We start from the raw sequence: 15288 nt of genomic DNA, 5'->3' as shown, positions 1-15288 counted from the left end.
AGAGACCTCTTGTAAATTCCTAAGCGCCAGCATGACATGATCAGAGAAGCATTTTCGACGAAATCGTCTGGTAGCAATTATCTATTGAGCTTCTGCTCCCCAGCCCTCATACTTACTAAATGATACAGACTTGCTCTCCACTCCAAGTCCTGCCATCATCCTAGGAGGTGTCAACATTCACGACTTTAGCCAATATCTTCACTTTACCATGCCTTGACCTCATTAATTCTAATTGCCTTCACTTCCACTCCCAGGACCGCACCCGAGACCTTGCATTAGTTAAAACCACACCACACAGAAAACGTAAGTGCAAAAAGTCCAGCTTCAGGTCCCTCCAGCCCTCTCCGGCCCACACTCCCATGGATGTCGCTTCCTTGCTGGGCACTGTCTCACCAATACACTCCACTTTCTTTCATTTCTGTCCTTTCACTGCACCCACTGGGACAACATCAACCCCAGATCCAGAGCTATAAAATATACCTCCCCTGTACACTCAGGCTTCTAGACAGACTGCTGCCACTGCACACACACGGTCTCTCTGCTGGCTGAGTCCTCAACTCTACTCATTAATGTTCCTATTTGTCCACGGTCTCCTTCCTTTGACATTCCCCTCGGTAGCAATACGGCATGTACATCTTTATCCTTAAGACCACTGCTTGGTCCCATCTCCTTATTTTCAGCAGAATATCACTTTGTCTTTTCCTTGCTGAGAAAGCCGAGGCTTTGGGGAGATCTCCCTCAATTGCCCACCTTCCTCTACAAACGGTATATTTATCCCCACCCATTCTTTCTCCTTCTCTCTGTCACAGAAGATGAAGGCTCTCCCTCCTTTTCAAGGGCAAAACCAAGGTCAGCCCCCAGACTGTGAGGAGACCCACTGAACGAAACCACCCGCCCTGGTCAGGCAAGATAGGAACCACTTGCATCAGTTCTCTTACAACAGGAGGTCTTGGTAAGGAACGCGGAACTAACAAGCTACGGCCAACTGGAAGAATTAGGGCAAGGTCAAAAGGAGAGAGGAGACACCAGTCCACATGTCCTACCAACCTTCCAGAATCCTTCTCGCTGGAATCCATCTTGGCTGAGTGATGTGTGCGCCACCAGGAAGGACCCTGAGTCAGGATGATTGGCCACAGAAAACCCAGAAACTAACCCAATTACCGTAAAACCCGAGAGTGCGAGCCACATGGCAGAGCAGTTCTTCTGGGTTCCCTTACCCTGCTGCTCTGCGCTCAGGCTCCCCTTTCCAATAACGTCTCTTGCTTTGTCAGCACACGTGTCTCCTCGGACAATTCATTTCCGGGTGTTAGACAAGAGCCCACGCTCGGGCTCTGGAAGAGGTCGCCCTTCCTGCAACAAAACCATACCTTTGATTCCCTCCCCCTGCCTCCTTCAAGACATTGCTTCATCAAAAATCCTTGCTCTTTCCCATATCTTTGACCCTGCTCATTTTTGGTTCTATAACCCTTTAACACAAAAACACGTAAAGTCTCTTTCATCATTAAAAACACTCCCTTCACCTGAGGTTCCTTCTAGCTACCATCCTATTTTTCTCCTCCTTCATTATCTAAAGTTTTCCAAATAACATCTACATCGGCTGAGTGTAGTAATCACAACAGCCCCAGAAAGCAGGAAATACACAGACAGGGAGTAAACAAAGGCTCAGAGTCAACACTAATAAGGTCAGCTTCCAAACCATCTGGGTTCTACAACACTTCCCTGCAGGACCTGGCATTCAAGTTATGCTGTTTTAGCCTTTTACTTGTTAATACTCCCATGTTTCACTTAAAGCCCCCAAATAGAGAAAAGCAACATGGTGATTTCAAAGCAGGAAGTCATCAAATGTACTAAGGACATACTCTGTGCCAGACAAATGATTTACTGCTATGCTAAACAAAAGGGAAATTTAGCTTCTTCGGCTGTGTTCAAAAAAAAAAAAATCTGATTAACCCTTCCAGACAAAAAAAGATTTTCTAAATTCCTGGATTTTCACTAGAACATGTTACTTTAGTTCGGTACACGGGCCTCTCACCACCGTGGCCTCTTCTGTTGCGGAGCACAGGCTCCGGACGTGCAGGCTCAGCGGCCATGGCTCATGGCCCCAGCCGCTCCGCAGCATGCGGGATCTTCCCAGACCGGGGCACGAACCCGTGTACCCTGCATTGGCAGGCGGACTCTCAACCACTGCGCCACCAGGGAAGCCCATTCCTCTAGTTCTTTAACTTCCCTTCACTTCTGCAACCACTGACAGTAGGCTTACACTCACTGAAACTGCCCTGGCAAATGTTCCCAGTGACCTCTGGACCCACAAACCCAACAAACACTATTCAGTCATATTCAGCTGAAACTCTCTGCTGGTTGGACTGAAGCAACCTCTCTGTCCTTCTTGACGGTCTTGACTCCCTTGGATTCTGCATCCTCCACCTCTTCACACCTGCTGACGGTTGTTTTTCGGATGTCTTATTTGTGGCCTCCAAATGGAGGTGCAGTTTTCCCTCCACCGAATACTTCTCCACAGAAGGCAGACTGTTCACTGATGAGCACGACCCATACTTTTCCACCCGCTCAGTGTTTGATTCTGCTCAGGGTGGTCCCTAAGCTCCTCTCTGCCTGTCCAAGACCTACCAATCCTTCAAGGTTCAATTCTTCAGTGAAACTTGCCTCCACTCATCTCCTGAGATTTTCACAATCTTTCCCACCTTTGTACTCCCATAGTTTGCATTGCAGTTACCCTACAAAATATTCATTCCTGTACATTCTCATCTGTCCTACAGGTTGGGAGCTCTTTCTTCATGACTGCTGTAATAGCTGGTGCTGAAAACCACGCTTGACACATAGTTGGAGCTCATCAGATTTTAGCTATGAGTATTATTATTACTCACCTTTGCATTTTTCAGACCTCCAGTTTCTTAAATATCGGAAAATCGATCAATTTTGAATTAATTAATGCCTTAAGAATGAATAGACTCTCTTGGTGAGAAAAAAGAGTGGACAGAGGACTCACCTATAGTAGGTAGTAGTGAGGTTAAAAAAGAAAAAAACCAAACTAGTGAACAATATTAAAGAAAATGGCTAGGAGCCCCCAAAGGAGAGAACAGAGGAAACTTCTAACAATCCACAGGCATATTGAAACAGAGTGGGGCCTTGTGGGGCTCCTAGGCATGGAGGCCTTTTTTGTTCCCCGTTTCTTGTAGGCAAGACTCCAGCCTCCGTGACCTTCGCTGAGATCCAAAGGGCAAATTCAAGCAGTTGCTAATCAAGGGAGGAGCAGCCACGAAACCACCTGAGGCAAGATTAAAGGGACAAGAGAAGCTCATCAAGATTAGGAGACTGGGGACTTTCCTGGTGGCGCAGTGGTGGAGAGTCAGCCTGCCGATGCAGGGGATGCGGAGTCGTGCCCCGGTCCGGGAAGATCCCACATGCCGCGGAGCTGCTGGGCCCATGAGCCATGGCCGCTGAGCCTGCGCGTCCGGAGCCTGTGCTCTGCAACAGGAGAGGCCACAACGGGAGAGGCCACAACAGTGAGAGCCCTGCGTATGGCAAAAAAAAAAGAATCCGCCTACCAATGCAGGGGACACGGGTTCGAGCCCTGGTCTGGGAAGATTCCACATGCTGTAGAGCAACTAAGCCCATGTGCCACAACTACTGAGCCTGTGCTCTAGAGCCCGTGCTCCACAACAAGAGAAGCCACCGCAGTGAGAAACCCGTGCACTGCAACAAAGAGTAGCCCCGCTCACCGCAACTAAAGAAAGCCAGCATGCAGCAAGACCCAATGCAGCCATAAATAAATAAATAAAAGATTAGGAGGCCGCCCACCTGAGACCCTGCACACACCCTAATCTTGCCAGCAACTCCATCCTTGGGAATTACTGTTGTAAAACTCCTTATCAAATCCTCTTGGGTTGGGACACAACCCCTCACGGGTTTTGGAGAAAGGAGACGGCTGTGTCCCCCTTTGCCTGGCAAAGTAATAAAGCTCTCCTTTTCTACTTCACCCAGAACGCTGTCTCCAAGATTCGATTCGGCACTGGTGTACAGAGAAGCTGAGCTTTCAGTAACAATATTATCTGTTTCATAAATTATCTTTGGAATACAACAACTCCTTCTGCCGGTCACCCAGATGAAGGAAGATTTCTCACTGTGTAGTGACTCTGCCTCTGACTCAGCCTGGCGAACACCAAAGCCCAGTGGAATGGTAGCGCACCGTAGAGTTACTATCTTGTTTTCTCTGAGCCTCCTTACGCACAGGTAGAAGAGAACTAACTATAAGGACAAAGGAAAACATGATGAAAGTCAATTTGAGGTTGGTTTTTCTAATACGTATTTGAGTGGCTATATCAAGGGAATTTACTATATAAAAGAGCTAGATTTTTTTTCATCAAGAAAAAGAATCAATTAGTATCCTGCTTTTGAATTATTCTACAAGAATATCCTTCTGCCAAGTATTCTGTGTTATGGCTTTTTGATGTAAGTACCATTTCCTTTGAACTTCTGTCGTTTTTACTTCAGCCAAATTGACTGGCTTCTTGAAAGCACTATTTTTGGACAAATACAAGGGGAAATTAATCATGATGCCCAAGTGATGGTCTGGGTGTACTATTTCATTATTTTCAGTTTAGTCTAAGAAATATGTAAGCAGTTTTTCACCCAGAGAGTAAAAATGTTCCAATTTATTAGAAAGTACTTGTTACTGGAAGCAGTCAAGGACAGAAGTGTAATCATGGAAACCATCCCAGCTGCTTCTATGCAGGCAATGCCGGCCAGTAATTGTGCTGAAATGACGAGCTTGCATCTGCTAAGGTGTGGCTTGAAAAGTCTGGAAGATGTCACGCTCCAAGACCAAGGGCATGACATAACCAGTTCCAGACAAGACTCCCTAAAATGCAAAAATCCCTGGGAGGAGCAACTCCATTTCTAATGCATGTCGTGAAGGTGAACTTCAAGAGTTCACTGGACACCTCACTGGCAAAAACAAAACAAGACAAAACAAACAAAAAACCAGCCAATTTGCAAATTTTGCAAAAAGCCAATGCTAACAATAAAGGTCAAAGGTCATTCTGTCTACAATGTTGGTTCAACAAATTCCCGTAGATCACACAACAGATTCCAAAGATGGCAGAGTACTGGTACCAGAAAACACAGAGAATTGTCTATAATGTCCAAAACCCTGGCTATGGAGAATGAGTGAGATCAAAAAGAAGCCTAAGAAAAAGAAAACTGGCATGAAGAGCCTGAGTGAACCTCCATCTCTTAGTTTCCCCCCAAGTCACTTCCAGGGTACATCTCCTACAGGCAGACTTGATCTCGGTCTCATCTCCCCAATATTTTAAGCCTTTTTCTCTGTGTGTCACCCTCCTGATTTTGACCCGTGGTTCCAGTCCCCCACAAGGCTGACCCTCATAGAACAGTGAATATGAAGCCCCAGGGTTGCGTGGTGCCCAGCCCGTGGCCATGTGACACTCCTCCCCGCCTCCCCAGTTTTCTCAAGATCCAGATCACACCAAAATGCAAGGCTCAGGTCATGGTCCACTTCCTTGATGTGAAAGAAACCTTCCTCACTTTCTCTTACCTAAAAAATTCTCAAGCTTCCCTGGTGGCACAGTGGTTGAGAGTTCGCCTGCCGATGCAGGGGACACGGGTTCGTGCCCCGGTCCGGGAGGATCCCACATGCTGCAGAGCAGCTGGGCCCGTGAGCCATGGCCGCTGAGCCTGCGCGTCCGGGGCCTGTGCTCCGCAACGGGAGAGGCCCGCGTACCGCAAAAAAAAAAAAAAATTCTCATCATTTCACAAAATGGCTTTGTCCCTGGAGTTCACAGAGTGAGTCTACTTCAAAGAAATCCTGAAGACGAAGAATAAATATAAAGGTCCTAGAGCCCACCCTGCACATCCCCCGAGTGGAAGTGCTATAAAGGAAGGGAAACTGAACTGAGAGACACAGAATCTGGATCTGGAGCAAATGTTAACTAAATTGCTGTGCGACCTTGGGCAAGTACATAACTTGTCTGAGTGTCAGTTTCACACTTGAAATATAAAGGAGGTGGATAGACATCTCAAAGCTGCTTGTCAGTCCTGATACTTTATAGAACCTCGGAACAGCACATGCAGAGGAAGGGTATTTGAATCATAACACAGCTGCTCCATAAAGGGAGGTGATAGGTGGCCTTTGAGGTCCGGGAGACAACTCACTAAATGCTCATAAATGTCAGGCTGAAGAGCATATAGGCCTGAGCCGAGGGTACCTAAACTCTCTGTCTGTCTTCTCAGTGCCAGATCTTTAGATAGACTTTTTTTTTGCTTGTCTCTATTGTGGCAAACCTGGCCCATAGCTGTCACATTTTCACCAGCCCACTCACATTTGCTAATGCCGACTCCCTCCCACTCTTAGCTACAACACACATACCCCCTCCTGTGACGATGAAATGTAAATATGGGAAATATAAATATGCCTCTAAATATAGGAACAGTCTCGTTTTTAACAAATCTAGTATTGCAAAATCTGCATTTACAACTATAGATACTTACATATGTATGTGTGTGCATATAAATATATGGGGGGATGGAGTATTTGCTTTGCAAATGAACTCACCATGAAATTCCTTATAATATCAGGTCCTTCATTTCTCCACTGCCTCCCCTACAAATATCTTACACTCTTTCCTTATGTATTGCTGCTCAGGAATACATCAATTTTGGAAGGTAAGGCATCCTGTATTCACAAAGATTAAGGGAGAGCAAAATGCATTTCTTTGGCGCCTTCTACTTAATTTCTTTAATGTCCCGGGTGTATGGGCTTGTAGTTTGCATGCCTAGGCTCTGGAACCATATCTGGAAACACCATGAACATAAAAGCCACGTGAATCTTAAATACGGTCCACAATCTACCATGATATGACATCCTTCTACAGAAATTAGAGTCTAGAAGAGCCACAGGCTTCACACAAGCCACCATGCCTGGAGGAAATAAGCTGATGACAAGTGCTTTGTGAAGATTTCTTAGGTCACTGTTGTACCTTCCACTCAGGTCAATAGCTGTAGGCTGGGAGCAGCTTAAAAAATTGGACTAATATACTCTGCCTCCTTAAACAATAAATGTTAATAGAACAATAACCACATTTCTGGCAGTGGTGAAGCTATTTTTAGTAATGGTGGTGCTCTGGAAATTTTCATCTTTTGCTGTGAAATGCAAAGGTGATTTTTCTCAGCCTATAAATGGTAAGCTCAATCGCACTTGTTTGTTTTTAATTTGAGTTTTTAATTTGAGTTTTGCATGTTTTCTATTTCTCTTTACCCCAGGGGTTTCCTTATCTGTAGGCACTCACAGATTAGAACAGGAACAGATCAGATCCCCCTAGTTTAGGGTAGGTTGCAAGTAATGTGTCTGATGCTAACAGCACCAAACAAAGGCTTCATCTCATTCAATTTTTGGTATTCCCCTAGAGGCTTATGCAAGTTAAGAACCTAACAAAAACAAAAAGGAAAACAGCAACCTCACTCTTAAATCATCCTCTCCTCAAAAAAAAAAAAGTTATTGTTTCCCCACTTGGAGAAATATAACTGTCCAAGGCTCAGAAACTCAGAAGAATCCCAGCTCCCTCTTGGATCCTTAAAAACATTCTCTTAGGGCTTCCCTGGTGGCGCAGTGGTTGTGAGTCCGCCTGCCGATGCAGGGGACACGGGTTCGTGCCCCCAGTCCAGGAGGATCCCACATGACGCGGAGCGGCTGTGCCCGTGGGCCATGGCCGCTGGGCCTGCACGTCCAGAGCCTGTGCTCCATGATGGGAGAGGCCACAGCAGTGAGAGGCCCATGTACCGCCAAAAAACCCCAAAAAACCAAAAAAACATTCTCTTAGTGGGGGACCTGGTAGCCACAGAAGGTTGGTGGGGATGGATAGTGGAAAGTGCCCTGGCCCAAGAATCAGGGGGCCTAAGATGAGATCTGGACAACCCATTAACCCTTCTGGGCCTGTCTCCTCATTATAAATTATAGATAATGATACCCACATTATTATTGAGATCAAATGAGATAATAGACTTGAAAATGCTTTGTGAAAGTATCAAGTTTTCACAATACAATGCTCTGCTGATTTGAGTGCATCTCAACTCCTACGACCTTGTAGAAAATTAAAGCTGAAAGTCACAAAGAAAAGAGAAAAGAGTAAGACTGGTTTAAACAAAGTTTCCTTCTCTTTCTCTCTGTCTCTCTGTCTCTCCCTCTACCTCTTTATCTCTCTTTTACTCTACCTTCTGGAAAAAAGCAAAAGTAGCAATTGATCTTAACTCTGCCTTCTAATAATCATGACCTTTTCACAGTTTGCAACCACAGTCAAGGGCTAAATTAGATGTTCTCATTGATTACCTACTACTAGGTGTTAAATTATTATCAAAATTATGTCATGAAAAAATTTTCTGCTTCTAGAGAAGCTTGATGTTAGAATCAGCATCTATTCATTTATTCGTTCATTCAACAAAAAACGTATTCAGTGCAAACTTGTGCCAGGCACTAGGGATGCAGGAATGAATAAGGAAGACAGTCCTTTTCCCCATGAAGTTCACAATCCAGTGAGGTAGACAGGTTCATAATCTCTTATTTTATACCTTCAGACTAGAGACACAACAATTGAAAAAATTGGACTCTACCTGCAGCTCCCCTTCCATTATACTCAGTAGCTGGATGAGGTCTTCTTTGGATAACTCCAAGGATTTCTTATTCTTTCGTTCACTTTCTCCAGATGGTTTTAGGTGTCGTTTGACAGTTCCTGAGGCCATGACATCTTCCTCCTTTCTATTTGATTTGTTCTTCTTTTTTGTATCTTCCGAGAGACTTTTATCATCAGCATTGCTGATGATGGAGGACTTGGGGCAGGAGACATGCCCGTTGGATGAACTTTCACCACCCTGGTTTCGGGATCTCATTCCCACCTAAAACACGTGAAAAAAGATAAGATGTTTTTACCACCACTGAAATTATTTTTGTCTAACTACTCAGAAACTAATAGCAGCTTTACAACATCACCAAGAAAGAAGAACAAAAAGATCAGTCCCAAGTTAGCTTCCTTACAGCTTTAATGAGCGTGTCGTTAAAAACTACAGGAAAATACTTTGACCATCTTCAGGAAAAGATGGAAATGTGATTCTAACCTCACAAACATCTCAAGCCAAGTAATCAAGGTGAACATCAGCAAGGCCAAGTCATGCTGATAGCACTGCTGATTCTGTCAAGTATCTTTGATAGAATGTGATAAGAATGGCACTTTACCTTTGCCATCTTCCTTCTCCAAAACGTGACCCAACTCTAACAATGAGAAAAACATCAAGCTGATCCCAACTGAGAGACACTCTACAGAATGCCTGACCAGTAATTTTTAAAACTATCAAGGTCATCAGAACAAGGAAAATTTGAATAACTGTCACAGCCAAGAGAAGGCTAAGAACACATGAGAACTAAACATAATGTGGCATCCTGGATGGGATCCTGAAACAGAAAAAAGACATTAGGGAAAAATTGAGGAACTATGAATAAAACATGGACTTTAGTCAATAATAATGCGGCAGTATTGGTTTATTAATTATAGCAAATGTACCACACTAAGGTGTTAATTACAGAGGAAACTGGGGGTGGGGTGTATGGGAACCCCCAGTATTATCTTTGCAATAATTCTGTGAATCTAAAGCTTTTGTAAAATAAAAAAGTTATTTTTTTTAAATGATTCTAAATTGTCTATCAGAAAATGCAAACCTCAAACCCTGCCAGGAACAAGTTGGAAGTCACAATGTGCAGAAAAATCCACATAGAGTGAGGGTTGGCGGGGCTTGAAGTGGAGAGAGAAAACGGGAAAAGCCAAGGGAAGGGGGGGTAGTTTTTAGTGATATGGAATTCTATTTTTCCATAGCCTCTTTTTCAAAAGCAGGTGTTTTGTTTTTTCATGTCAGTCATTTACAGTAATAAGAACAAGAGTACAAAGAATTGGGAGAAAACAGATCAAAATCAAAATTTTTAAAAATATTTTGAGGTAAAGTAAAGAAAAAAAGACAAAAACAGCAGTTAATCTGTCCCATGGGGAGCACGTTTGAGTCATTCCACTTTGAACGCTTTGCAGAGTCTGTGTCAATCTCTGAGCAAAAGAACTTGACTAACAGGTATGATACAAACAAATACACTGAGCTCAAAGGCTAAGCCTCCAAGTTCCGGGAAGATAGCTCTAATATCCTGGGGGCAGTACCACAAAATTCGCCTAAACCCTTAAATAGAGTAGCTTAGTGCATGGGCTTATTTAAAACTCACAGTATAAATAGTCTTTCCCTTGAACAGCTAAGCAGCAAGATTTTCATTACTCATTCCAGAGAAAATACAGAGACTTGTTTTCTGAAAGTAAATTTCCTTTATGAACCCAACCATAGTTAAGAAACCAAGGAAAGCTTTTCAAAACACTAGGTTTATAATAGAAAAATAAATACAGTGCGATGTTTCCTTTTAGATAGTGAACATTCAATTCTTCTAACAAATCTTGAAATCTACATTCATGCTCCTTTTTTGAACTGAACGCTTACAACCAGATGGACCCTTTTGTGTGTGTGTGAACTTTCTATAGCACCCTAATTTTGAACACTATAAACTGAAAATGTGGTCCTTAATACTAGCGCCGTGTTTTCTGGTTTACTCAGTGATTAGTTCCTGAAATTTTAGAGCATTTTTGTGCTTTGCTGGTGAACAAAGAATAAATGTTTCTTTGTAATGGAAACCAGAGCACTTTAGAGCAGACCTACTGTATTTTTCACAGCTTGTTTGTGGCAGAATGGGCTGACTTAAATCCCAAGCCAAAAAAAAAGGACGAGACGAATAGAAGGTTTTGAATGTCAGCACAATACACCACCCTGAATATGCCTCTTCGGCATATTGATTACTTTAAACTCATTATTTTTAAGAAACAGCAGACACATGTGAAGCTCTGAAACCTGGGTAGAAATTACCCTTTTTAAAGACATATTTACATTTATAAGGGAAATCTCTGTAAGGGTGTCTCCCTTGCTGTACCAGGAAGAGAAGGATGACTCTAAAATCTCTAGAAACTCTTATCAATGCAGAAGGCAATGACTTAAATCTGCATTTACGCTGCTTTCCTTGTTTACTGTGGTTTCCTCATAACCTCTCATAAGTGGCTCCCCAGCTCCCGACATCTTTCTTTTGTCTTTAGCTGAAGCTGGTATTTAAGGTGATGGCTTGGGCCATTTCAGAGAGTTACGTGGTTTTCCTGGGTCTCTTCCATGTATACCGGCGGTATACATGTTCTTAAACTTCTGTTTGTTTTCTCCTACTAATCTGTATTTTTATTACAGGGTTATATCAGCCAAGAATCTTAGAAGGGTAAAGGGAAAATTATTTTTCCTCCTCCCACAGTTTCAAATTTAACTCTTGACCTGTTACACATCATAACTAAGACACATGGGCTTCCCAAATTGAATTGTGACTCCCTATGACTCCATGCCACATGTGAATTTCTTTGATCTGAAATAATTTTCTCTGTTAGATCTTAAGGCTCTTTGGAATGGTACATCAAATATTGATCTAACAACTTCAGTTTAGATCATGCGTTAATGGGAGTTCCAGGCAATATTTCCCAAGGCACGGGAAGTAAGATGGTAATGTCTGAAAGTTAATCATACGCAACATTTGTGTTTGACTCTAACATGTGCTTGTGTCTTTTTTGCCTGGATTTCCTGTATCTTTTATAGGATCTATAGCATTAGGATATTTGTAAAATAGGACAAATGCATATCTATCTATATATTACATGCACTTAAGTATATCTGCAAACACACAGAAAGTGGCATTTACCTATCTTTACCTCCACAACAAAGTCAGCCATCAGCACCTGTTCTATCTCAGGATTGCAAGCGTACTCAGAGATAGCAAACTAGTCAAGAAATGTTTTAGAAAGGAATTGGACAACATGTAAGAAGGAGAAAAACATAATTTCTCAATAGTGTAACCAAGCCTGCCCTCAATAATATCCACTTTAAACCACTTTATTCTACTTAGTAGGAGAAAGAGTCCAGACAGGAACAGACTTTCATGTATCACATTTAGTGACATTCATACTCTTCTGTATTCTAACAGCTCTCACTGTTTCTTAAGTGCTACACAGTGTGCTAAGCATTTTATATACAACATCTCAATTAAATTAATATTCACATCAACCCTAGTGGGTGCTATTATTCTCAGTTTTACAGACGAGGGCACTGAGGTTTAAAGAGATTAAATCTCTTTTTCTGGATCACACAGTTACTCCTAGGGAATAGAAGAGCTAGGATTTGAACCCAGGTGTGACCCTAAATACTTACTCTCTATATGGCTTTTTTCTAAGTTCTTAAACACATGCAAAATGGAAGTGAAGGGGCCACCTTGGAAAGCAGATGACCCAGACGGTTTTACAAATGTTTTCTAAATTCATGTTTTTTCACTTCATACTACAGAGTTGGAGAAATTCATTCATCTGTCTTCTTCCATAGGCACTCTTGCAAAACTCACACAGCAACTGAAATTAGGTTGCTAAGCAAAACTACTCTTCCCAAAATAATTAACCTGCTGCAGACCTTGTAAAATGATGACTCATTTAAAAATCTTTCTGAGAAGCAACAGGGCTAATTATTAAGGATACAGGTTATGAAAACAGGATGTAGTCTGAACAGGGACCATTACAGACTTAATGTGTTAAAAGTCCCAGAGTTGAACAATAGTAAATAAACATTTAGTCAGAGTTGGCCAAATTCTGTCCATTGTGCTCACAGGAGTAGCAGGCAGATAACAGAAAGGCATCTGGCACTTTGCAGGCTTTTTTTTTTTTTTTTTGCGGTACGCGGGCCTCTCACTGTTCTGGCCTCTCCCGTTGTGGAGCACAGGCTCCGGACGCGCAGGCTCAGCGGCATGGCTCATGGGCCCAGCCGCTCCGCCGCATGTGGGATCTTCCCGGACCGGGGCACGAACCCGTGTCCCCTGCATCGGCAGGCGGACTCTCAACCACCGCGCCACCAGGGAAGCCCCTGTAGGCTTCTTAATAGTTAGTTGGGGGTGGGGGCAGAATACATGACCACAAATATGCCACTTTGGCATGTGGATTGTTTTGAACTAAAGGCAATCAAAACCCAGCAGAGTCAGGTAAAGCTCTTTTCCTCCCCATCAACTGCCTAAATTTACATTGGAAAGAGGGCCTATACCAGGAAGAGAGATACGTTTTACCTAAGAAACGTAATCTGTAATAGGACAACATTTGTTTTTCAAACATTTCCTCTGCCTTCCTGTGAACGGCCTTCCTCCCCCTTGTATCCCCAGACCCCTACCCCTTTCCTTAGCTCAAGGTTTTATATAAGCTTCAATTACCTGGCTGCCATTCAGGTCTCATATTTTCATGGGACTCCTGTATGTATAAAATTAAATTTGTTTTTCTCCTATTAATCTCTTATATCAATTTCATTATTAAACCAGGCAAAGAAGGTTGGGACATGTAAATAACAAACTTTCTGAATGAAGCCAAGAATGCTTTTGCTTCGTTCCAATGCATATCCTTTGAAGAAAGTGCTCCTCAAGAAAATGATGTAAAGAAATTGAAGATTCACATCAGATTTAGAACTGTTTTGGTTTTTTTTTTTGAATCAATGTTATTTGGGGCACAGATTCTTCTATTTAATAAATAAATCATCCTAACATAGTTCATGAAATACATTTACTTTTCCTTGCATAGTAATTTGTCAGCAACACTTTGCATGGAATTTTCTGACTACGGTGTGAAGAAAAGAAAGACCGAATTTTATTCCAAACCTCCCTCTTTTAGGTCTATGGTCATCTCTCTTCCTCCTTTTCCTCCCCATATGTTGGGCAATAAACAGTGTACTGTCAGATGAACAATATCCTAGGAATCAGAAAATATTTATAACAATTTTGAGTAATTTATACTGAACTAACAAGTATTTCTAGAGCCTTTGAACAAGTAAAAAAGGACAAAGAAAAAAGTCCTCAGCAATTAAACACCCGTTCCAGCTGCCATCTTCATTAGCTCCTGCAAATCTTGACCTTGAATTTTCCATAGCAGTCTCACCCTTGCTCTTGCCTCCTTTCAGATTTGTCTTTCCATGTTATGATTCAATGTTGGTCACGATACTCTCCATCCCTACCACCAACAAAAACTTCTTTTCTGCATAAATTAGGTTTTGGCATCTTTCCTATGCTTCTCAAGTATCCATCCACCTCCTGTTTGTTCCTGGTTTTATTTTATTTATATTCTTTTTCAAGAACCTACCCAATGCACAGGTTGAGATACCACAATAATTTTCTTTATATAATTTCCATTTTTAAATTACTTTATAGAATTAAAACTATATTGCATAGCAAAAAGGAAAGCACAAAATTGCAGGAAGCCTACTTTTTCCAGTGTGGCCTGGCAAAGAGCCCGCTGCAAGTGGGGCTTCCAGAACATGAGCGTGGAACTGTCCTGATTCTTTCTTTCATACATAAATGACAATACCCACAGCACCCAAAACCAGAGGCAAAAGAAAACATGTTATGTGAATTTTAAGATGCAAAAGAAGCATCAAATCAACTAGTATATTCCCTATCAGTGCCAGATTATTCCCTCTGCTTATCTTATTTACTTGGTTAAGTCTAGTTATAAATATCCCAACTCATGAAATGTTCAAACATTTCTTGGGAGATTATCGTTCATTCTAACAGCACACACTGTTAATAAATGTTCCTAGGTTTGCCCTTAAATTTTCTTTACAATTTTCTTTCATTTTCATAATCCTATTTATGCAGCAAGCCATGTTAAATGATTTTTCACTTCTCATTATCCACACTCATAAAATCCTCAAAATAACTAAGGTTTTTGTTTATGTGAAACCTTTTCATTCTACTAGGACAAATCTACCCAGACCAACTGAAAATTCTTCTAAATGATTTCACAAAATGTTAGAATTCAAGAAAGGGGATTCTGTTGGAGTCACTGCAGTGATGTTGTAACCAAAAGTTTAAGGAAAATATTACAACTATGGCAAAATAGAAAAATATTATTCTACTCTAGCCTAAAACCATGGTGAAATATTTTATGGAGTTCTGCTTAATATTTTTCAAGGAAGATAACAGCAGACCTCGAAAAGGTTTCCAGAAAAAATAAATAAATAAATAACAAGAGAATAGATCAGGGAACTGCCATGAAATAAGAAAAAAAAAATTTAATTGTATATTGAGTCTGAATGAATGTACAATTGGAGGGTTTTAAAACTTTGAATATAAAATAG

At 41.9% G+C, this 15288-nt stretch overlaps 1 protein-coding gene across 3 annotated transcripts in view; it reads right to left on the bottom strand.

Annotated features, from left to right (window-relative positions):
• Positions 1–15288, bottom strand: part of FILIP1 (filamin A interacting protein 1) — a 228793-nt gene that overhangs the window by 99490 nt on the left and 114015 nt on the right. For all 3 annotated transcript variants that reach the window (XR_010933856.1, XR_010933855.1, XM_067702752.1), the window contains one exon: positions 8638–8919. Coding sequence is in view for 1 of the 3 variants with exons in the window: in XM_067702752.1 (XP_067558853.1) it covers positions 8638–8919 (282 nt within the window). In the remaining 2 variants the exon portion in view is untranslated. The remainder of the gene's footprint in view (positions 1–8637; positions 8920–15288) is intronic.

Source organism: Pseudorca crassidens, chromosome 13 (genome assembly GCF_039906515.1).
Source record: "Pseudorca crassidens isolate mPseCra1 chromosome 13, mPseCra1.hap1, whole genome shotgun sequence".
NCBI lineage: Eukaryota > Metazoa > Chordata > Mammalia > Artiodactyla > Delphinidae > Pseudorca > Pseudorca crassidens.
Note: the sequence above shows the minus strand (reverse complement) of the source record. Positions and strands in the feature narration are given on the sequence as shown.